General features: G+C 33.3%; 2 protein-coding genes and 1 long non-coding RNA gene across 4 annotated transcripts in view; 1 reads left to right on the top strand and 2 right to left on the bottom strand.

Annotated features, from left to right (window-relative positions):
* The first annotated feature begins 1841 nt into the window (after positions 1-1841).
* On the top strand, positions 1842-14500 carry LOC111002956 (protein takeout). 2 transcript variants are annotated; one of them, XM_022273262.2, is made up of 6 exons: positions 3823-3968; positions 10949-11041; positions 12000-12147; positions 12795-12928; positions 13423-13588; positions 14113-14500. In XM_022273262.2, exons 1-6 carry the CDS (start codon positions 3893-3895, stop codon positions 14249-14251), a joined length of 756 nt encoding a protein of 251 aa, XP_022128954.1. In that variant the 5' UTR covers positions 3823-3892; the 3' UTR covers positions 14252-14500. The 2 variants fall into 2 exon arrangements, 1 of the variants encoding a protein (XP_022128954.1); XR_006751310.1 differs by lacking the exons at positions 12000-12147; positions 12795-12928; positions 13423-13588; positions 14113-14500 and having other exon boundaries at positions 1842-3968.
* On the bottom strand, positions 14501-17106 carry LOC111002957. The gene is made up of 4 exons (XR_002600563.2): positions 16878-17106; positions 16011-16068; positions 15191-15255; positions 14501-14685 (listed from the first exon to the last, which is right to left on the bottom strand). It is a non-coding gene; the product is annotated as an uncharacterized LOC111002957 (long non-coding RNA).
* Positions 17107-17705: 599 nt separating this feature from the next.
* LOC111002954 (GAS2-like protein pickled eggs) overlaps positions 17706-24635 on the bottom strand; it is a 45549-nt gene continuing 38619 nt past the window's right edge. The window contains exon 5 of the mRNA XM_022273260.2: positions 17706-20758. Coding sequence (XP_022128952.2) covers positions 19869-20758 — 890 coding nt within the window. The 3' untranslated portion in view covers positions 17706-19868. The remainder of the gene's footprint in view (positions 20759-24635) is intronic.

Genomic DNA, 24635 nt, shown 5'->3' with positions numbered 1-24635 from the left:
TCCTCCCCAAATGATGTACATAATTGGGGAGAAACTCGATCACAATGGGCGGATATGATGGCTTCTTCGGGGCCACAGGGGCCCTGGGGGGCTGTGCGTGGACCGTAGGTGCGGTCACCATCGCTGCGTATGAGGAGGGCGCCACCAGCGCAGGGGCGGCGTCGTCGTCAGCAGGAGCAACGGGAGCAGCAGGTCCAGGTGAGGCACCGGTGGCACCAGGGGGTGCGTTGGCGTTCCCCGCCCTGCCAGCCAAAGGGGCGGCGGGTGGCGGAACAGTTAAAGGTGGCGGCTGGACTGGAGGTCCCAGGTCAAGGCGGCGACCTGGCGCCAGCCGAGGGTCCCCAGTGGAACCTGGAGTAGCTGCTGTGGGTGCCACAGCACATGGGCGCTTTGCCACAGACTCACCTTCCGAGCCGGGGTCAACGGCTGAAAACGGGCGGCGTACAGGGGTGGCAGGGGTGCGCGCTGGGAAGCGACACTCGTCGCGAATCAGCGCCAACTCCCGCTGCTCGGCTTCGGTGAGCGGCGACTCTAATATACCGCTGTTGCGTAGCGCTTCTTCACGCGATTTTGCGTACCGGGCCATAGCGCGCAGCATCCCGCGCGACGCGAACGAGCATGCGGCTGACTGAGCCAAAAAGATCAAGTCTGACTCGAATGCCGTCCGCGGCGAAGACGCGGCACTAGTACCCGGGTCGCGATCGAGCATTCGCAACAGTTCGTCAATACCAGAACACTCACTATTTGTTACGGACGCGCGGCGTTGGCACACGGCCCGCGTCTCGGTGACATGCGGCGATGTCTCGGAATGTACAAATGACGTCACAGTAGACACAATTTGTTGCGGGGCCCGCGGGGCGGGCGGGTCGGATTGTATGACGCTATCGGTGGCGCGAGGCGATGACTCAACGCTCAGGAATGCGGTCTCGGCCGGCGTAACGTCGGTGGCACGCCGCGATATCGCCGCTCCGTTTGATGACGTCACGGCCGACGTAGCGACGGAAACTTGCGGGGTGCGGTGAGGGAGGGCTATGCGTACCGTTTTCTTAGTCCTAGCCGCTGGAGTTAGGTCACGTTTTTGATGCGACGGATGACGGTCCCTGGGGACTTCTAGGGATCGGCTGCGGCTCGTCTGCTGCGAAGCTGGCTCCGCAAAGCTGTACAAGCTTGACGCAGCTTGCTGCTTCGCTGCGGGCGAGCTGTGCGTTGTGTCGCGCACTTGGAATGATGGTCCGGCTGTGGCGGCGGCTGCCTCAGCATCCGCAGGTGGCCTCGCTCGACTGGCATAGGAGCGTGGGCGCTGCGGGCGGGGCGGCTGCTTATCATCGCCGATCTGCGGAGTGCGCTTCATGTTATAAAAATAAAAATAACTTAACTGAAGCCAGGAGGCTGTCACGCACGACCCGAAACTACCGGTACATTGCGCGCTCCACCGCTTTTCCCGAATCCCAAAGGGTTACAGGATAGGCGGCGAGCGGGCGTCACCAAATAGTAGCTTCAGCTGGTTTGTGACTGCACCTCAGGGCAACTATTACGTGCTTTTCAATAAAAGCCGCGATAGTTAATAAAAATAAAATCGGGTCCGAATGCGCGCAATCGACACGTGCGTTGCGTTAGACAGCCGGACGGCGACCTCAAATGTTAGTTGTAAGTGTCACTTTATGCATTCATATATTAACAATAGAGATCTCTAAAGTAAGTATTAAGTATAAAAAAGTAATTTATACAATTGAAGTAATATAATATATCAGACTTCTTGAAATAAAGAGTAAGAAAACCGTTTAATATTTGATTTGGATTTTACTGCTGTTTTCATATAGTTTCTACTAGAGGGCATGGCCCAACAGACTGCATATATTGATATACTTGCATTGACGTTTCTATGGCAACAGCTGCTTACAACTTTTATTTATTAATATATTTTCCTTGCAAGTGTTACAAAAATAAAATATATATAGAATGTCACAAAAAGGCAGTGAATCATCTAATGTAATATTATGTGAACGATTTAACAAACATTTACGCGTTTCACAACCAATGAAATGCGATAAAGTTGTACATAGACCAAACATTGTGAAAAAGGTTGTTTTATCAAAACAAATCAATCCAGCATCTAAACATAGAAAAAGTAGATCAACAGGTGTCATTTCCAACACCAAAACAAATGTAAAAACCTTCAAAAGTACAAAATCTGACTGCATGTTCCATGTGTCTCAAGCAAATTTTGATTATTGCAAGAAATGTGGTGACTGCAAAGGAATAGCAGATAGAGTTGAAAAATCTGATAATCTTTGCAATAGAACCGTTCATGCTAAAAAGACTAAACATGACGGACAGACCGGTGTTCACCAACATTACTTAAATAAGAACTTTCATCAATCCACAGAATCTATAACCAACTGTACACCCAAAAAGGTGTCATTAGATACAATAAAGGAACAGTCTGAAAGTAATAACTCATCCAATGATATATTCAGAATTTATGACGATTGTTCAACAGAAGAAATTGGTTTCTTCAACACAGATGACCAACATAACATAGATATCTTAAAAAACTTTAGAAATACAAACTTTTTTGAATGCCATTCGGCAAAATCAAGAATACATAGTATTGCCAATAAAGAAAAACATAAGTGTATTTATAGATTTTATTTAAATGAAAGATTGTTCCCTGTTCCTTTTAATGCAGATTTTAATGAGAACATAAGATGTATGGAGTGCAATTTGCCATTAAAAGATGAAAACGATCTGGCTACAAATGGGATGATTCAGGCTAAAGTAAAACTTAATAATGAGGTACAGGACATGATTTTGATGTTGCCAATTAAAGAACATTTAATTATTAAAGAAAGAAAAATGATAAAAAGTAAGGAGGATAAAGACTCTGTCTATTTTGGAATAATAAAGCTGGATTTAAACGGTGATTCAATGTTTAATAGAACACTTCCAGGTGATTCTCTAGCCTTAAAATACCAGAAAGGTTACAGGCAGTATGCAGATCACCTTAACTATGACTATACAAACAATAATAATGATGAAGTTGTTATAATATAAAAGTTATTTTATTCATCAAAAATGTGAATCTTATTTAAATTATGGTTTAACTATATATGCTCTTGAAACAAAAAATCTTTTATTAATATTTTTTACATACACACTATTCTCTTCTTAATTTTGACTAAAGATAATTTTAACTTGGAGGATTTTTTTATGAAAATTGGACACACTTAATACATTGTATATGCTCTTAAGAATACATAATAATATAATATATAATGAACCAAGCCTGAATTGCCTTTGTTGAAAGGTATGCTAGTGGGCACACCCTACATGTGCTACACCAGCTGCCTTTTAAGGTGTTTCTGAACTTCTTCAAACATAAAGTACAAAGTGTTAAAAGGAATGAAACAAGGCAATGTGAATGTCCCTAGTTGATGGTTTAAAAAAAACATTAACTCTCGGTTATTAGTTAAAGCTAAGTACGTACTACCGATTACGGAATTATAAATTAACAATTGTTGTATGATTTCTGTTGCTACGTCATTCTAATTGAGATCTAAAACTCTATCATTAGGACATATTTTAAGAAGACTTCTATTTGTATACCTACCTACAAAATATTACAAACTTGAAAATTCTTAGTGGCCGACCTTATAAACCAGAAACATTTAGCAATATGAACCATAATATTTGTTTAAGTTGAAATTGAAGGTCGTATGAAAGTGGTGAAATATTTCACGCGTTGGTGAAGGGATGGTAATAATGTTAAAGTTGCATCCAAAACAAACTTGTTTGTGATTTACATACGCAATAAAAAAATATATATGACAGTGAAAAGCGCGCGAAATCAGTTGTTTGCGAGAGAGCGTCAAGTTCGCACTCGTTGATAAAAATGATTTTTAGTGAAAGAAAAATGTTTTTATTTTTATTTTGTATTATAAGTTCAGTGATCGCAGAAAATTCATTGCGTAAGTATTTTTAACTTGCCCAAATTATAAAAAAAAAGATTTCAAAAAATATATTATCTAGTAGTTAAATTCTATATATATTAATATTTCCATTATCTTTATTGGCACGCCAAGCCAGATTAGATGAGCTTTAAACTGCATACTATGCCGTAGTTTATATAACAAAAATTTAATTAAATCACTATGTCGGTTTTAGGGTTGATTATTATTAATTTATTCCTAGTTAGTCAAAACAAATTAACATTTTTATAATATTTTACGTGAAAAAATTCGTTAAAAAACTTGTACTAGCTATCCTGTGCTTTCCTGCGTATATTTGGTCGTCGTATTAATTAGATATAGAGATAAATTGACTATCGAACTCAAAAGTAATCATTAAATGATAATCCATAGATATTTATTGTTTTAATTTGGATCCTCATATTTATTCATTATAGTTATTCACGGACGCTAAAGTCAAACTTTATCTATTCGTATTAGATTCTTTTTGTCAAGTTATCAAATCTGTACCAGCAGTTTCAGTATAAAAATGATTTTAAATAATCAAATGGTTACTACGATTTCCCCTTCTTGACATATTATTTATTTGAACTACGTGTTATTTCAATGTTTACCTTGCTACATTGTGTGTAAAAGATTCTTAGAACCTATAACTTTGCATATACAATATGCAAAAGCAAACATACAATTCGTAAACAAAGGAATGCATTATATTTTATTAATATTCATAAATACCACCGCAAGGTGTAATTTGCAAATAGAAACCACAACCTTAACTGCACATATAAGTATTAAATACTTCGTGAATCGTGAAAACTTATCTATCCAGCCCCATACGACAAAAATGTAATGAATTTTGACATCTAGGAGTCATATTTGGCCTGGCCTTTGGCGTCAGGGGATGATTATGCGCTAATGGATTTCCATCTCGGATTAAAAATATTAAAGGTAACACAAAATAGGTTTACAATTTACCTGATGTGTAAGATTTACGTCTTAACCGTCAATGGTTCGAGATCGAGATGGCTCAGACTTCAGCTCACATCGCCAAGTACCCTTTAGAATCAAATGTATAAATTATATAATAAATACAATCATTTCAATTTTTAGTTCATTTAAAACTATTATATTTTTGTTTTAAAACTGCTCAGCATATAAGATGTCCTTATAAGGTTCGTGATTGGTGGTGTGCTTTCTTCGACATTTTTTTTTATTTGTACTTAAACTTAACTATAATGTTCCTATCTACGTCCCAGATTAAGAACATACGTGTGGGTCCACTGATCAATGTTATTGGTATATATTAAATTTAAAATCTTTAACTTTATGTTATTCAAGATAATGTTCTATGATTTTTTAGTTTGCTTCCAATAGTTCAACAAGTTCCTCAGTTTTACTCTTGCTGTTTTTATTAGGCCTTCAACCATTATAATCCTAGGCTGAGGCCGTCATGTCATTAACCTTAGCAAATAGCCAATAATGGCCAAAGGCTCATGGGCGCGCGTGCGAAGGTTCTGTTCGCAATGGACCCATTTGCATGCGTCAATACTTGCCAACATATATGTCATCCAACTACCTTCCGATTACGGTTAATAAACTTTTTTATAATATCTACTTAGTTATTATTATTTATTTCTTAGACAAAAAGTTGTTTTTTTTTTCATGTAAAGTTTCAGCAAATTACGTATTCGTCTCTACTTTCTTATAGTTAATAATATTATATTAAATATCTTGTAATAAAATATTGATTTATTTAATTCACTTACTTTTTATAATAGTTACAGTATCAAAAATTCTGTCACTCACATCTTTTGACACTCGGTTGCAAAGAATATAAATAAGAAGACAGAATCGAAAGACAAAATCGTTTCGTTTAATTATGATTTTTCAGCCGCATCTAATTCTCTGATCATACACACTTCGGGTATCTTTCTGTTTGACCATCAAGTCTAAACAAATATTTCACATCGTTTCGTAATAGTTTTATATTATCACATCCTTGGATAATTTAAAAATGAACACCTAGTAGATAAAACTTATACGAATTCGACCGGATGTTCAACCAATATAAAATTGTATTTTTAAAAAATCCAAAATTATTAAATTATATGTGAGGAACATAGCGACGGAACTACACAATAATAAACATAAACCAATTATACCAAAATAATCTGGCGCCTTAGGCTTGGCTAGCAAAAATCCACAGCGTAAAATTATAAATAATGCATGCACGAAAATTAACGTTTGTCTATACCTCCTAACGTACTAAATGCTTAGAGATTGTTGGTGAAAACCGTACGTAATCTTTATAAGTACAAGTTGCGTAATAACTTTCGTTACGCTCTCCGCGAGTGCTTTATAACGTTATCGTATATCAACTTATTGTACCGTAAATTTTATGTAACGACTCTTATCCTAATACGTTAGTCGTTCTGTATTCCTTAATGGGAATTTTCTTTTTAAGTCTAATTTCATACGAGGGAGTACTAATGTCAGTTCAGTGTAATACGTTTTAGTTTTTATCTTGACATAAATTTAAAAAATCTTTACTATTTGAGTAGTATCTCTTAGTAATTGCTATATGTATAGATTTCCTAGATTAGAAAAAAGCGTTCTTCCGTGCGAACCGGGACAGTCTATATAAATTTGGGATATATTTGGATTTGGATACATTTTGTAGCCAAAAGGCCTAGTATTTATTCTGATAAATTTTGATAATTATATTAATTAATAGCAGAAAATAGATGGGATCTTTTATAATATTCTATTTTTATTTCTGGAGCAACCGATTTTTACAAGAAATTAAATAATATAAACAATATTTAGTGCTTCGAAGTAAAGTCTATTGGTTAAAATAAAGTTGGTTGAAAATTTATACATTTTTTATTATTTTTTAAAGAAAGATGAACGGCCTTTAGTAAATATATAAAATTGCGTATTACACAGAAGAATATTTAAATTTAGAAAGCGTAATATATATTATTTCAGTCATCGCCATCGTTAATTCAATGTCTTAATTGTTATAAATTCTAGAATCGGAAAGAGGAATTTAGATCTGCTTTTTATATAATTAAATTAACTTTCATTCATGTTAAATATATTAAACCACCTTAATAAAAATTTTGAAACTCAAATTATATATTAAGGGTTATATGATAATTATTTTAAATAAAGAATAAATTTATTATTTATTAAAATATATTATGTAACTGTTTGTTAATTAATGCCTTACATTGTATTATGTTGATGTAATTTATGTATTTTTATCTCTTGGTACGTAGGAGTAACGTTCATCATGGAAGTCATCCAGCTGTGTACCTATATATAAAAACTTAAAGAGACTGATCGGGCACAGATTATAATTAATTGATTCGGCAAGCTTCAAACGGCTGAAATCATAATTAGTCTCTCTTTATTTTGATTTATATTGCTCGGTGCCAAAATACTGTTTTGCACCTGTGTCTATTAAGTAAATATAGAAGTAAGCCATTAACTTCCTGGCTCCTTATAGAGACAAACCTTGCATATAAACGTAAGTTATTCTTAACCAGTAGTTACGTTGCGAGATATTGTGATTTGTATTCTTAGTAATACGGAAATATTTAATTCCATTTAAGAAAATAGCGTAAACGGACGATGATAAATAGGCATGGTTACGGTTTTTTTCGTGTCGCTTTAATTGATTTCTAGTATATTTTGATACAAAATCATCTTCATAGTTCAACCGCCACCGCTTAGTAGAGCACCAATTATACTTGAAATACTGTAGCTATTTAAGTATCATGTTCACCTGATGTATTGAAAGTTCTGCTGCAGAATTCCCACTACATTAATATTGGTAAGTGTTTGTGTGTTTGCATTTAATTGCCTCCAAATAGTGTACCGATTTTAAAAATTTATTCGCAATTGGAATCCTGCATCCTTGATAAGCATAGGCTATTTCATATTTTTAAAAGGTTAGATCAATACTTCGATAAACGATAATGTGACCCAACGTGTGAAAAGGAACAATTGTAATTTCTTTATCGCGTACGCTGTGAAAACTATTGACAATAGAGTAAAGAGATGTATGTTTCATATAAGACATCCATATCTAGAAAAAATTCCTTTATACCTTTATGTCTAACTAGCTATTTGATCATCAATAAAGTCCAGCCGTCCGAAGCCAGGACTGAACGAAGAATATTACATACGATGTAATCATCGTTCTTTGTATAATTTTAGGACAAGTAAGTGATCATTAATCAGGAGGCTGCTTAATATCCCATAGTCAAGGCCTTTTTTAACTTAAGTTAATGTGTTATTATATACAATTTGATAGTAAGAAAGAGAACTTCAGTTAAATCGTACAAACACTTTTAAAATTTAGATTTTATGTATTACTATGGAGGTTTAGTGTAGCGATGTTTCTGGAAAATTCCTTTTCTATATAATAAATTCAGTGTGCAAAACAACTCACCACGAATTTCGGTCTAGGCCTTTAGCAAGGATGCGCGTGCGACTTACATGTCTATTTTAAAATTTGTAGGAAAATATTATGAAGAGAAAGTATTTTATATTCAAGCGTCAACGTTTTTAGCGATGTTCAAATGTTTCGCATTTAAATAACCTAAACATAAAAATTATTTGAGACTGATTTGTATTAAATTTAGAAACATCTAGAAATTGTGGCAATCGTTTAACTTGAGTTCTTAACAATTATATCTACCATTTACGATAATTAATTTGACAGATGTAAAGCGAATAACATTTAAAAAATCGCATTTAGATCTTAGTTCTTTTTAATGTGCGACGAAAGCCATATCAAGCCATGTCAGGGGTTAAAGCTAGTATGTTTATATAGAGTAATTTGTCGAGTGTATTGTGGTCAGGGTTTGGCAACTGCAGCCGGCCTCGTCCCCGATTCTCTTATTTTGTAAGACAAGTGGAATATTACGCCCTTTCCTAACATCTTGTACTACCATTTACCCGCTAACCCCGTGGCTTATTTGATTGCATGTATTCATATGAACAGCTTAAATCAGTTAAAAATGTAATCTTGAGAATGGATTAACGAGACAACTAATGCGGCATTTGCAATTTTTTTTCAATAAATTATTTTTGTCTGTGTGTTTTATTTAATGTAAAATAATTAAGATATTATTATAAACATATTTTTGAATACACACAATAATACACATTGCAATACAAAAATAAATATATACTTAGCGGTACATTTTGTAGGACTACGGTTGTTATTTTCAAATAATTTCTACATTTTAAGAACCAGGTAGGGTTGTTTTTAAATTGACTCTACTTACATACAAATTGTATGTAAAGTATATTATGTATTTATTAGAATACTTTGTATCAACTTATTTAGATTAATGTTATTGTGAATTTGATTGATATTTTGCTTGTAATGAATAAACTATAAAATTACTAAACCAATTATAAACATTATTTTCACCTTAATCAAGGAATATCAGAGGTTAATTTTGTATTCCCACTGTTTGTAGCGTACAGTTGGTAGCTCCGCTTTCTTGCCGCGCGCAATGAATTATAGATTGTCTAATATTTCCTACACACTCCATAATTAATTACAAAGTAGCAAAAACGGGCTAAAATTCCCCTTTTGAGAGCTGGTTTTCCCTCAATTGCTTGAATCTTAAGATCTTTCACAGAAACACCGGCTTCGAATTGAAAAATTCGTATAGTCCATTTATTTAACCTCAAATATATAACATCATTTCGCTAAGAATGAACACAGGTCAAACCGCATAGAACATATATTATTTGACGAGGTCTGATAAATATTACAATTTGACTACATTCAACTCATCAAAACCTTTTTCTTAAATCATAAAATCTTTTTTGTGTATTGCCATTATTGTAAACTAAAAGGGATGGTTATATTATCATACAGTTAAAGCAGGAGAAAGCTCCCGCACAAAAAAGTTATAAAGATTTGGGCACGTCTTTATTCGTTGCAGTCTCTTATGCATAGAAATTAGCCTAATTGATTATTTAATTACTTATATTTCTTCTCGTCGCAGCGTTAACACGCTATGTTAGAAACTAGAGATTATGTAAAACTTTATATTTTATATTTTTTTTTATATATATAGACCTGTAAAGAGTATTCGAGACTAAAAGGTGTTTGACTCTAGTTACGCAATACAAGGTCAAGTTTATTTGAATTCTTTCACGCACTGTTTGCGTAAAATTTGGCCTGCATTGATATTATTTGGGTTAACAAATATTGACCCATATATCTTAAAATTTTATTCAAATAACTCGGGTAAAATTAGGCCGGACAGACCGAATTGTGTCACCTAACGATGGATTTCCGACTTAGTTGGATTAAATACACAAGAAATGGGGGTTAAATAAATCATGAGTTTTTCTAGTTGTCGATAATTGTTGTTAAATCCAATTTATATAGGTTCCTTCTTAAATTATTTGTGTATTTCCAACACAAATATTTTATTCACAATCGTTAAACACGTTTCGACGCATGTTTCATTTCTATGATTTATTCATTGTTATATGTGTATCTGAATGTAATTAATAAAACTAAACTTATAAGAATTGTTTTTATACATAAATTATGCTATAACAAGTTACTAGCATACATGTAATGTGTACTAAATAAAATGTATTTTATTTGAGATCTAGCTTTTGATTGGTACCATATTAAATCCATAGGTTATCGTTATCCATCTGTTATAAACACGATAAGAGTGAAAAAGATTTGAATATCTGTATGTTTGTAACGAAAGATTCTAAAATTACTCGACTGATTTCAAAAATTGACACTATAACTAATAAACACTCCATTTCTAGAATAATATAATACTACTTTAAAATATCCGAAATTCAAAAGACGCTTCAACTAAACTGATTTTTGTAGATTTATCTCGAAGTTGTATTCAGACACGCGAATAAAACACGTGAATATTGCTAAATGCCACTAGTCCTGACTGTTGCAATTGTTGCAGCGGCTGAGTTTACAAGATGTCGACAGAACGACGTCGCCATCGACGAATGCCTCAAGCACGCGGTGCCCGACGCGCTCAGGAAGATGAAGAAAGGTACGGGTCAATGCCATTTTGTGTTTTGCTTAAAAGATATAATATTTCGCGCGTAGTCCTCTTAATTAATGATAAATATCAGCTCTAACTGATACTTATCATACTTTGTAACATGTATGATATATGCAAAGTTATACTATGATATTGAAAAAAAAATAAACGTCTAATATTAAATACATAATAAACCCAATATCGCACTTTACTGTTTTACGTATTTAATACACTGCCGATTAACCTCGTACTGCCTAACAGTCAATAAATGTTAGAGAATAATTTAATTTATGACTTTATGTAAGGTATACATTAATACAAAACAAATTTAAGATCATTACTTTAGTAAATGAATACAAAAAGAAATAATCGTCTAAACGCACGCATAGATATTAGACAAGCAAGGTATATTTCATTCTGTTTTCATGACTGACATTATTCTATTTTTAAAATCTAAAGTATGCCATTATAATGTGGATATATTTTGTCGCAGCCTTTATTTAAAATCATTATTTAATTTGAGAGTTACCATCGACGAGTGAATATTTAAAGTTTAACAGTCACCAAACACATGAACATTTTAGACTTTTTTTTTCATAATTTTCCCAATGCTTTTATACTGCAATTCGGGACGGAGACTAAATAAATGTAACTACGGTGAAAATCAGTCCCGCCAAGTTATAAGTGTTCGATGTTACTCGACTTTGCGTTCAAAATTCAAAATCATTTATTCATATACACAATGTACACTTATGAACGTCAAAAAAAATTATGAAATTCCTCTTATTTTACATTTACAGCCAGTTCTCAAATCAAGGCCGTAGAACTGAAGGGAAGAACTGGCAATGAACTCTCCGCCATTTTAGATTATGAAGACTTTGGATAACTTCGGGGAATCCCACATTTGACCTATCAAGGCTTGTTAACAATTACAATACTTTACCAAATATGTATTGGGGTTTTTCAGGTGTATCAGAACTCGCAGTACCTCCTCTAGAACCATTATCAGTGTCGGGTATGAACATAGAAGCTGGCGCCGGTCCTGTTGTCATCGCCCAGAATTACAAGAATATTCAGTTGCACGGTCTAACTGAAACCATCGTTACTCATTACAAGTAAGATTAAAATTTAAATTAGAAATTAAAACCAAAGAGAAAGCAGAAACTAAAAAGAAATTTGTAACAAAAAATTACATCAATAAAAAGCTTTTAATCCAGAAAAATCCAGGGGCACGGCAGTCATCATCAAATCTTTAGAGATTCAGTCAGTCTATATAATTAAAACTTTATAATATTTGATTTTTTTAATCAGACAAGTCGACAATGATAGTTGTTTGTGTTTTTTATATAACTAGGGGCAACCTCTCAATGGCATTGAGAGTGCCCATAGGCGGCAAAGTTCTCCGGCTCGCGAGAGCTTTGCCTGCCCTTTAAGAATTGGTCCGCTCTTTTTGAAGTACCCTAAGTGGAGTTGGTTCAGAAATATTTCTGTGGGCAGGCATAAAATAGTGGTCGAAGACTAAATTTATATGAGAATGGCAGTTCGCGTCGACAAATTTTAATACAAATTTAGTTTTCGACTTTCTAAATTCTACATACACAACTGTCAAGAAATCTTGACTGGTCCCCCGTTTGAAACAACGGATGTCGTTGCGTATTCTGTCGCAAAGAAGAGCGACAAAGGGTGCTTTTTTAAATAATCCTCTTAAAATGATATTACTCTGTGCAAGATTTTTAGATGTTATTATTCTATGATTTTCCAGGGCAGACTTAAAGCACTATAGACTACGAACGGAGTCACTGACACCTAAAATGGAGTTCATCGCAGACTATATCATGAAGGGCAGAATCCTAGTTCTACCCATACAGGGAAAAGGCATTGCTAATGTGACTATGGGTAGGTAACTTGTTTATAAGACACAAAATACTGCTATTTTAGTAAGTAGATTTGTCTGAAAAATTAACGAGCAACCATGGGTTGCATACAAAATCCTAAATTAAAATTAAAGTAACTCTGGCGTAACTTTCTTAACAAACCTCCCGCCAAATTTAGGTGTCTACCTACATTTGGGAAGGCCGGCCCCCTCTTTTGTGTGGCTTAGTTTATAAGAAGAGAACTAGAGAAAAATTTAATATAACATACATGCTGCTGATTTTTTTTCTACGCATTATATCACTTTAATAACAACCAACCGTTTTTAATAGAAAGTTTTTCTGAATAATAGCTTTGATATAATGTACGTGCTAAACCAAAATTCGGTCAATTTCAAAAAAGATAGCACAGCTTACAATTGTTTTCTTTTTATATGCAATAAATCCTTTACTTATTTAAAAAATAAGGAACTACAGAATATACTATATTTAAACTTAATATGTTGACTTCGTCTTTAGTAAACCTGGTAGTGAAGCACGACTTAATAGGCGAGCCAATAGTAAGAGATGGGGAAACATACATGCGAATTCGCGATTACCGAGTTAAGTTTATTCCGAAGAAAGTCTATTTGAATTTCTCCAATTTGTTCAATGGGGACAAGCGACTGGGCGATCAGATGAATTTGTAAGTAAAAACGCCATCTAGCGGCGACCGCTGTTAGGTGGTAAATACAGGTATTTTAGAAATAATGTAGTACAGCGCCACCTAGTGACAAATTAAAGGCTAAAAGGTAGCGCTTATATCATTACTTAGGTTGAAGTTATGCATTACTAAACTTCTTAAACCTGCTTAAATATAATAATATGATTTTATTATCTTCTCAAAAAACTATTCATATAATATATATAACGTTATTTAACATATATATTGGCCTAAGGGTTCGACTTTCAACCCCCGGGTCTGGTGTTCGAATCACGGCATTGGATTTTTATATGTACAAACTTAATACTTGCTCCTACGGTGATTGCAAATATTTTCGGACATACAAACCTCGACAAAATATGTCAGGCAGACTTCCCTCTTTAGATTACATGAACCCCATTGTGGATAATATAATAAAAATCTATAGTATTTTAACAACAAAAATAAATATCCCATAAAGAGCTATAATGGGATTTAAAACAGATTATATTTAAATCTTTTTACAGGTTCCTGAACGAAAATTCTGATTTGGTGTTCAATGAATTAAAAGACGCTTATGAAAAGAGTTTAAGTTCAGTTTTCCAAGATGTCGCTAACAAAATATTTAATGCCGTACCAATGAACAAAATATTTCCTGAAGAATAGACTGTGATATAAATTTAAGATATACCAATATGTCACGTATACTTTTGTTTTATCTCTTTTCGTCAAACGCAATTCAGATTTAATTAAATGAGACGAAACAATAATACGTTTATGTATAATGGTACTAACGTAAGGAATTCTAATATAATAAGCCCTCAGCACATGGTCTACAACATTTCAACTAGAGTGCGTTGGCTGTATTTATAACTGCTTTAATTATTTTTAAGTAAATAAAAGACTACATAAGAATTGCCGTTTTATTTCACTATTTAGTACAGCGCCATCTAGTATGTCTTTCAACACTATATTTTACATCGGTCTGGATTTTGAAGGCTTCCGTTCATTTAAATCTATGTCTGGCATTGCTTGATTGGCAGCTCGCTGAGCGTTTTTCAAGCAAATAGATTTGCAGAATGCTTCATTTATTATTATCACTGAAATAAATGTAAGAAAAAATATGCTTATTAATATTCAAATGTTTATTCATCGGTATGAACCTACATTTAATTAAGAACCTCTACCGTCAGATTTATAAAGAGTTTAGAGCCTTGTAATGCTGTTTTTTAATTTGACTGCAACGTGCATTAAAGAGAAAAATCAGGTTTTTCAAATAAAAATGTATGAAATTTTGTTAGTTTATATATATGAAATGACTCTTTAAAATATTTTGCTGCGCTGTTTGCTCTAGATTTATGATGAGGAGACTACCTCAAGTTTACTACAGCTTTTTAGTCGCCAATTATTTTCTCTTTCCTTCTCATCATCCCAGTATGAAGAGCTCAGAAAATCGGAAAATGTTCTTCTTACATTGCTGAATTCTACGATGTATTACAAATCACTGAATAATTACAAACCACTGCATATATACTCTTAAAATCGTTAATGAATTTCAAGTGCGATGGAATATATTATGTATTAACAAAAAGTGTCAAAACTTACATATTCCAACTAACAGAATGTAAATAAGGCCACCCAACATAACGCTTTTATATTCCATTTCGTTTCTGTAAAAATAAATAATATTGCAACACAGTGAAGATTATATTATAAAAGGAAATTATCAAACAAAAAAAAAATGTTTTACCAAATATAAATATGCAGTTGCCTATGTAATCGTCTAATCAAGTTGGAATTATATATAAGGCAATTACACTTTGAATGGTAGATTTTTGGGGTCGTTAAAACAGGAACTCAGATATCACTCTGTTGGTAATACATATCCGACTAAGGCTACATTGTTAAATATGATGAGCATTCCAATTGCTCACATTACGGCTTTCAGAGAGAGTTTTAAGTACAGTGCAACAAAGTTTGTGATAACTATCCGCCATTACGGAATATTGAATCTGTACCTTTAAAGTTAAATACAAAGAATATTTATTTCGGAAGCAGGAGGGATCAAGTTGCAAAGTACCCTGCGCTCGGTGGCTGTCATACTATCATATGATCAATGCGTGTTATGGATTTATATCGATAGAAATAAAAATTCTCAAAGTTCACACAGATATCAATGTTATAGTCAAAAGGCTTGCCCAAGTGTCCACAGCGAGCATACTGAATGAGGCCGAAATAACACTGCGAATTAAATATTTTTTTATATATTTTTGTTAGTGTTATTTTGTGTGCCTGTTAAATGTTTTTTTTTTCTTTCTTGCAGAATCGTTCTTTATTTTATATAGTAACGGTTTTATAGATTTATAAGTAAGTCAGTAAAATTTTTTTAAATAAGACAATATCAATTGAACCAAATTCCACATACCTTAGCTTTGTCACCTTAGTGCACGCTTCCATTCGTATAAACTATGCACCTAGCAGAACTGGAAAAAAAATATTAAAACTCATTACAGGGGTTCCCATCAGTGGCGGATTTACCAGCAGGCTGAGTAGGCTGGAGCGTAGGGCGGCGAATTTGAGTGGGCGGCAAATTAGTATTTTCTCTGTCTTACAGAAATAAAAAAAAATATATAAATATCTAAATGTTATAAAGATTAACTTAATTGAACCTGTCAAAGTGGGGAATTTTTGTCAAAACAAAAGTCACCTCGGGTAATTGAATATTTAAATAACGCTAGCAAAATTGTTTTATTCAGTGATATTCAGTTTCTAATGTTTAATCAGGAATAAAATGTAGCAATAATTATCAAGCTTCAGCAAAAATTAAAAACTTTACTTACTGGAAACTCAAAAAATTAAAAACCTGCTTAGTAAATTTACAAACTTCATCTTTTTTTGTCCACTTAATCAATAATTAGTACAAGTATCCTTATATAGTTTAATAATTGTAATGAACCAATTGATTAGAAACTGGTTAGATGTTATTAGTTTAGAAAATTACTTTACAGGTAATAAGAATACTGTAAGTTCTTAATTTTTCATATGATTTTTTTTTTAAACCAAGAATAATTTTTAGTTCTTTAATACTAAAATATTTTCTTATACCATTTTTTGTCTGTGTAGACTGTAGGGTATCAGAATGCAGAGGTCAGAAGGGGCGGCAAAATTTGAATAGTCTACTGGCGGCAAATGTGTTAATTCGCCATTGTTCATCGCCGTCTTTGTTACTCATCTATATACTGTTATAAATAACAATACAGTAAACGTTCTAATTTCTAATATTAATTTATACCAAGACTGTTCACGATTCTAGCAGCTATCGTGACAAGGGATCCTGGCGGTTCTGGTAGCTCTCCAAAGGGCTCTAATTGACATGAAAGCAGCAAACACGAGTAGAACAAACACTGATGTCTGCCAGATCTTAATCACCAGCCCGTTCATCTTCCTGTTTGTATTAATTTGCTTGAAAGCCCATTAGGAATTTATTTTGTGTATGTACGATGAATTTTCTTTTGACAGATTTGAAGACATAATCTGCCACAGATTACAAGTTATTTCATGCTAGCTCTATACAGTATTTATTTGAAATTTATAAGTCGTCTACTACCGTCTTTTTAATGTTCAATCGGCCACGGCAGCTAATCTCTGTATAAGCGTTGTATATCTAGAGGTAATTTACCTAGTGTAATACCCTTGTATTTAATTGTACCCATCAGACAACTACATTATATTTTTAATACCTACCCATATAAACACACAACCAAATCTGAGGTGTCCCATCACAAAAATGGGTAATTACTGCTAAATTTTACTACTAATCGTTTTATATGCTGAAATCTACGGAAAAGCTTGCAATTCAACTTTGCGATGGGATGATTAACTTGGAGCCGATAGGGAGAAAGTTTGACATGACCAACCTTAACCAAGAGATATTTTTATCATAAGTGAGTTGGTACAAACGTGGAAAGTCAATGAATGTCACTTACATTTTTTAAATTAGAAACTTAATTTTACTTTAATTATTATAGTAAAAAATACAGACTTTAAGTAATGTCAATTAAAAAATATGTCTAACTTTAAGAAACGGTGGAATACGGAGGAGATGTATATCAAACACGGATTTTCCATTAATATTTAATTGTATGAATTATAACAATTTCTATGGCATAGTTACTGGTAACGTAAGTCGAAAACTTAGCCTCTAGCATAGCGACATCTATGTTTCAACGTTAATAATAACACGTTTCGGTAAATTAAATATATGCGTCAAGCACAGTATCAAAACCCCTATGTATAAAACTAATGTGTTTTTTTTATGAATAATTGTAACTAACATTGAAACAGAGATGTAAGAAACAGAAATTTTTGAAAAATAATTATTCTCAGTTTTAAATGTATTAAACTAATTTCAATAATTATATTTAACTATACAATAATAAACCTATATTACCACTGATATAAAAAAATTAAAATCAAGATCTTAAATTAATTGTTTTTGTTAAATATTTTTATTGTTTTATATCATACCTAAAACGTAGAAATCTGAGAATATTTACTTTAATAAATATTACTAATTTAATGTTTAAGTACAGACACCACAATTAAATAATAAATACTTTTTGTGGTTTGTTATAATAAATTAATTAGAATTATAGGTCTAAGAATGTCAAAGAAATGAAAATTAACTCCTAAGTGAAAATATTTGCCGAAATGGAAAGTGTGAAGTCACACATATTGTGTTGTCTGTACTTTAACAGTTAAGTTAGAATTAAATAGTGAGAAATACATAACTTTTTCCTAAATAAGCAAGAGCTTCATAATTTGCAGATTACAAAAATCTTTACATATACTATAATAACACAAAATTTATTGATAACTGTGTATAAACAGGATACAATAAGAATATGCCCAGTATAAGATCTATATATTTCTAGTTTTGGATAAGTGGTTTATCAAGCAAAACACACTGATAAAACAATCCTGGTATCTGGGTTTTGGAAGCATAAGTTAACAGCAAATGAAACAATACGCAGGCCATTTTTTTTCACTTCGTAATTTTGGTAGATGGCGCAAAATAACCGTCAACCAGTTGGTAGCTACAGTAAGCGCAAGACTACCATTGTGTTCGCATTCTACCAAAACCACGTTCGACACGCTCATCGCTTCAAACATTAATTTAATTAAACATTAAATTTTCTATTTAAATGAAAGAAGCGACACTACGCCACAAATAATGGACGGCTGTGGTCTCATGGTGAAAAAATACTACATTTGCCCTTGATACTAGTGAGGTATGAAAGTGTTTTTTGTGTTTTTAGATCCTTACGACGTAGAAGTGCATACAAAATTGAATAATTCTACAATTTTAAATCGATTTGAATAGTTTTCTCTATCTTAAAGTTAGATTTTCTTCGAAATCGACCCTTTCTTATGTCATACGAATTATGCCGTCAATTCGACAAAATGGCGCTTATATCTTATGTCATTTTCAATTTGACAGATTGATGACATATTACGAATACGTCCTAAGCTATTGTTATTGCCAAATTTATTTAGACAAACTATATTATAGTTATCACAACTAATTAATGATCAATAAAAGTTAATTGTCATTGATTAAGGTAATCAGTAATTTGAGTTTTTCTACGAAATCATTAGCTCTCTATCTTATTCAGGAATAAATGAGATTACTGAAAAAGTAAATTGCCAAATTCCCAGCACTGTTGGAATGACTTTCTAAATGCAAAAGGTTTTTGAGCCAATTGAATTATAATTGAGCTGGGCTGCTTATAAGTTATAATTACTACTATAAAGTAGAAAAAAAACATTGTTATGTTTTAATATTAAAATATTGAAACATACCAACGTCAGCAACTTAAATAAACACGTAAAAAATTAAAGTAACTATAATAAGCTAAAATTAGCACCATCTAATATTCTTCTTTGTCATTGCGTCAAAATTAAAAACACGCTTCTGCTCGTGACAGTATGTCAATTGTCACAAAACAAGTGCGTGTGAATTGTCAGTGTTAGTACAAATTTTCTTTATTGAAAAATTAGTACTTTGTTAGACTTAAATTCGAATAAACTACTTATCTAAATAGATATGGTAGTGATATATCGTGTACATACAGCCGGGATTACCAACAAGATACATTTTCTTCATATCTGTTTTTTTTTGTTTCTATCTTATTATAATGTAAACATTTTGTCACCCGGCTTTATAATAAACTCTATAAAAGCAAATTCACTGTTCACTAAAACTTATTTCAGTCTTAATCGGTCACTGGAACTGTGTTGTCGACGTGGACCGCCGACAACCAATAGCTACGGGCGCTGGAATTCTGGAAGCACCAGATCCACGGTCCTTTCTGGGGGCAGCCAGCTGCCTGGTGCTGGTAGATCTTTCCAGCTTCCCGTCAGACATCACCCAGGCCGACGTAAAATCCGCATAATCCGAGTCTTTTGAACTTGTTCTAGACAGAGAATCGTCTCCTTTTGAATATGTCCTAATGATTTCCTTCATTTTTTCTAAAACTGACGCATCATCTTTTGCGCTCTCCGCTGATCGGAGTATTTGCTCTAATAGAGGACTTAACGGTTTCTGAGGTGGAGACCGCAATGTGGCGCTGCTGGCTCTTAAAGGAGAATTTCGTTTGAACGCCTCATTTTGGACTTTTGGTTTAGTTTTTGGAGACTTATTTGGATTGTCAAATGTGTCAGTACCGATAGTAGGTCGCGATTTTGTCTTAGCCTGGTTTGGAGCGGTCCTGCCGCCCCACGTGTTTCTTGATGTAGGTGGCAACTTCGGGGTAAGTTTTGGGGACGATTGTACAGGGGTGTGTTTTGGGCTGGGTGTGTTTCCTCTGCTAGGAGTCCTGTTTCTAACAGGGGAGTGAGGGATTCTGCTTGCTTGTCGATTTCGGATAGTTTTCGTTGGCGTTTCGGATAACTCTCTAGTTGGTCGAAGGCTTTTGCTCGGTGAATCGTTATTTTCGTGAATAACGATGCACTCGGGGCTCGCACGATTGGACTTGTCTTCTGAGTTAGCCTTCCTGCCTCCGTAGAAGGTGTCAGAGAAATCAGTCTTGCGCAGACCAGTAGTCAGACTAACGTAATCGTCGACACGCTCAGTCTTATCGATATGGCAGCCGTCGTCTTGGTCGAGACGCTCTGAAAAAGGAAACACATTATTGTTACACTCCAAAATAAAAAATAAAAAATAAAATAAAAATCAATTATCTGTATCTGTTTATGCCATTTGAGCAAATGTGTATTTCAATCACAAATATGCGACTCGACAGGTTTCATTGCTACAATATATCAATTGATAAAAGTGAACAAACTAATAGCAGGCCTATTTCAAATGTTATCAGGTTTATGAGCCATTAAGCGGCCATAATGCCCTAAAGTCAGTGGAACCGTCACGTTTTGTTGTATATGGCAATACCATTTGGAGATAATGATTACTACTTATTTAGAAATAGCTACCTGTTTGCAAATATTTTGAAATTTGCGTCTAACCAAATGACATCTTGATTTAGAATGAGAAGTTTGCGTTTGTTGTTTGTAATAGGCGTAATGTATGAATTCTAAAACTGTAGAGCTCTTATAAAATGTTTAATATTTTAAACATCTTGTATTTTCTAGTATCGAGAGTTGAATTCACTTTATCTCTCTTTGGTTTTATTTTCATATGTAAAATTCTATATATGCCACTTAATTTTTTTAAATCATTTATTTTTTGTTTTATTTGGAAACAAAACAGATACAAATTACAATAAAAAAGTTAAAAATAAAACATAAAATAAACAAATTGGATGTATCCAAAAAAGGTTTCAGTAAAAAAAATATGATACAGAGCTCAACAAAACATGACAACGACAAATATACCTGTAGCAAAAAAAGAAGAGAGGCAAGGATTAGGACATTAGCAGTTGTTTTAAATTATTTGTAAATGAAGCAGTCAATCAAATAGTATATGAACTGAACTAGCAAATCCTATATAATACATTGATATAACTATGTAGTTTTATAAATCAAACGTATATAAGGACATAAGGAGTTATGTTACCGTGTTAATACGACAAGTTTCCTGATTCACCATATTTTATATCGCCATAACCGTCGACCGTGACTTAGCTGTAACATGGTGCCGTGCGCACTTCAAGGACTTTCAAGTTATTAAATATAAATAGTCTTTATATCCCGGATATAGTTGAATAAAAATTCTGTAGAAAATAGACAAATATTATAATTTCATTCAAAATATTTTTATTGCTTGCCTGACTTCTATTACCATTAAGAATTTATATAAGTATTTAAACTAGTAGTGGTTTAAGGAGTAGTGTTTCTAGAAGCTTTAGCGGTAGCTTTCCTCAGGTGGTAGGTTCGAATCCCGACGTACTTTCTACCAACCTGCGCATTAAACACTCGCTCGTACGATGAAGGAAATCGTGAGAAAACCGGCGTGCCTTGGACTAGCAAAATATACGGCGTGTGGCAGCCACAGAAGACTGAACACCTTCTTGCATATGAGAAAAGGTTTTATTACTTTTAAAAGTGTTTTTAAAGAATACTACAAATTGAGCGGGTACAATTACTTTTAATAATTTATGAAATATATTATAGACAGTTAAACCGTCATATAAAAGTATATTTAGGTGTGCGTTTAAACAAGTAATTAAGTATGGTATATATTTTTAACTAAATATAAAAAATATATTTTATCGAAATATGCAACTAATACTTATGATTTCTACTTTGAAAAGTAAAAGGACTTTTAACCGACTTCAAGAGTGGGTTTTCAGATGTTTAATTCATTTTTGTGAATTTTCAAGCATTCTCCGTCTGTGGATTGTTCGGGACGATCTACGTCCAGAAATAGCCTAATATAATTATCATCCTTTTAAATTAATCAACTAACATACATTTCTCTTAGACCAGTCAATACAAGAAAAAAATAATGTAAATACTTTTTCGGCTATTTCAAAAACTTCGCAAAAGACATTGTCGTGGACATAGTAGAGTGTAACAGCATCTATATAACAAGGGAAAGCACGGGAACTAGTCGTATAAATTGACCAAATATGTGACCCCAGGGCAGGCACGACTCACGAATACTCACCATACCTGGCAGATGCAACTTTGTATGCAATTTCAAATGCTTATAAGGAAGCGCAGTTGCGGGATCGAATTGTTATGAAATAGGGTTTTGTTAGAACCTACCTCGACGATCGAAAAATAAGACATATTATATTAGTATTAAATTAACAAAAAACTATAATAATAAAGTTTATCGTTTTATTTGTTATAACTAGATAACTGAATGTTAATTTGTTTATTTACATACAATACAAGATTATGCGACTTTAATTTTATATATCGATACCAAAAAGTATATAATAAAACATATTTTTTTACGTTTTGTCTCGACGATGTGATATATTTTTTAAGGCGTTATAAATATTCATTACTGTGAAACAAAGATAAATTGCAATTTATATTCTATGCTCAAATCTGACCAATTCGAATTTTGTTAATAGAATTTAAAAAAAATGTGGTTAAAATGTTGCTATGTAGCTACTAAAAAGGTAAGCTAGATAAAAGCGGACAGCTAGTGGTATATAAAGATCTCTAAACAAGATACTAAAAGTCGTTCTGACAGAATTAGCAAGTGTACTCAATCAAATATTAATGACATCAAGTCCAACCAATTCAAGACAATTATGTACGCAAATAAGTCTCTGTATTGTCGTCAGATTGTTAGTGACCCCTGAATGGATGTCGTCAGCGGATCACTTTGGGATCCCATTCATATGCAACCAATGTATAGCCACATGCGTCAGAAATTATAATTAATTCATATCAAAATGGAAGATTTTGTATTAATTTATCAAAAAAAATGTGTCTTCAAGAATATATAAGTATTTGCAGATATTAGGAAAGATTCACCAACGCCAGTCATGAGCCAGGCATACATTATTTCTGATAAATAATTTCTGACAGAAATCATTCACGCATCGTAACGTTGGTGAACGGATTATTAATTCTTGAATAAAATTTTTGGAATTGTCTATCGTGTATCATTCTTCAATCTTTCATTCTCGTCTCGCGATGTTGTTAGTTATATTTGACTAAACATCGTTAAATGAACCTGTCCTATTCTCATGAAATCTCTAAATAATATTATAGTTGAAATAAGTAAAAATATGGTTAAAAAAATATATTTGCACTAAGTATAACACCTAATATTACTTAGAAAAAATTCCCAACGCGCAGGTGTGGAGTGAAATGCATACCACACAGCTGACTCAGAGATTAAAATTCACAACCCGTTGCCCCCTACTTCGTCTAAGCCGAATTACTAAAAATTCAATAGTTTATAAGATCTCGTGGCAATTGCAAAAATCGTATTTCATGTACCGTACGATAGGACGTCATAGCTGCTAAGTTTAACACCCTAAATTGATTTAAAAGCATTCGAACACAAATAAATTTTAGAAAAGCTAAACCGACCTTATGATAACGCATAGACCTCATGGATTTCAGGCGGAACTATTAACTAGTTTAAATAAAAAAATCGATTAAAAGCCCATTGAGAGCGTGTTGACACTCATCATTAATATAAACAATACAATTTAAATGGCTTGCAAGATGTAGGAAGTTTTATGCCGATTGCTGAGCTCATAAAATAATAACCAATAATTAAATGTCCAAAGAATCTTCGAATGAATCGAAATCTTAATATAATATATTTACCTAATCTATTGATGATTATCTTTCAACAATGCAGTACCTTATTTTATTAACGCAGCGAACAAATATTGTCATAACAATACCTCATGGAGTATAATTTACTAAAACATTGAGCAAATAGCATAAATATGAACGTAACTAGATAGTTGTAATGACACGGCCGTTAGGGCTGGTGGCTAAAGAAAATAGAACTGTAGATACTTCAAATTATATCTTAGGCAAGTGTAAGTTTAGTTTACACGAAAATGTTCGAAAATTTTCTTAGTTTTTAGCACAGGTTAAGTGAAGTGAA

Source organism: Pieris rapae, chromosome 3 (genome assembly GCF_905147795.1).
Source record: "Pieris rapae chromosome 3, ilPieRapa1.1, whole genome shotgun sequence".
In the NCBI taxonomy this organism is placed as follows: Eukaryota; Metazoa; Arthropoda; class Insecta; order Lepidoptera; family Pieridae; genus Pieris; species Pieris rapae.
The sequence above is the reverse complement of the archived record's forward strand: the minus strand, read 5'-3'. Positions and strand labels throughout refer to the sequence as shown.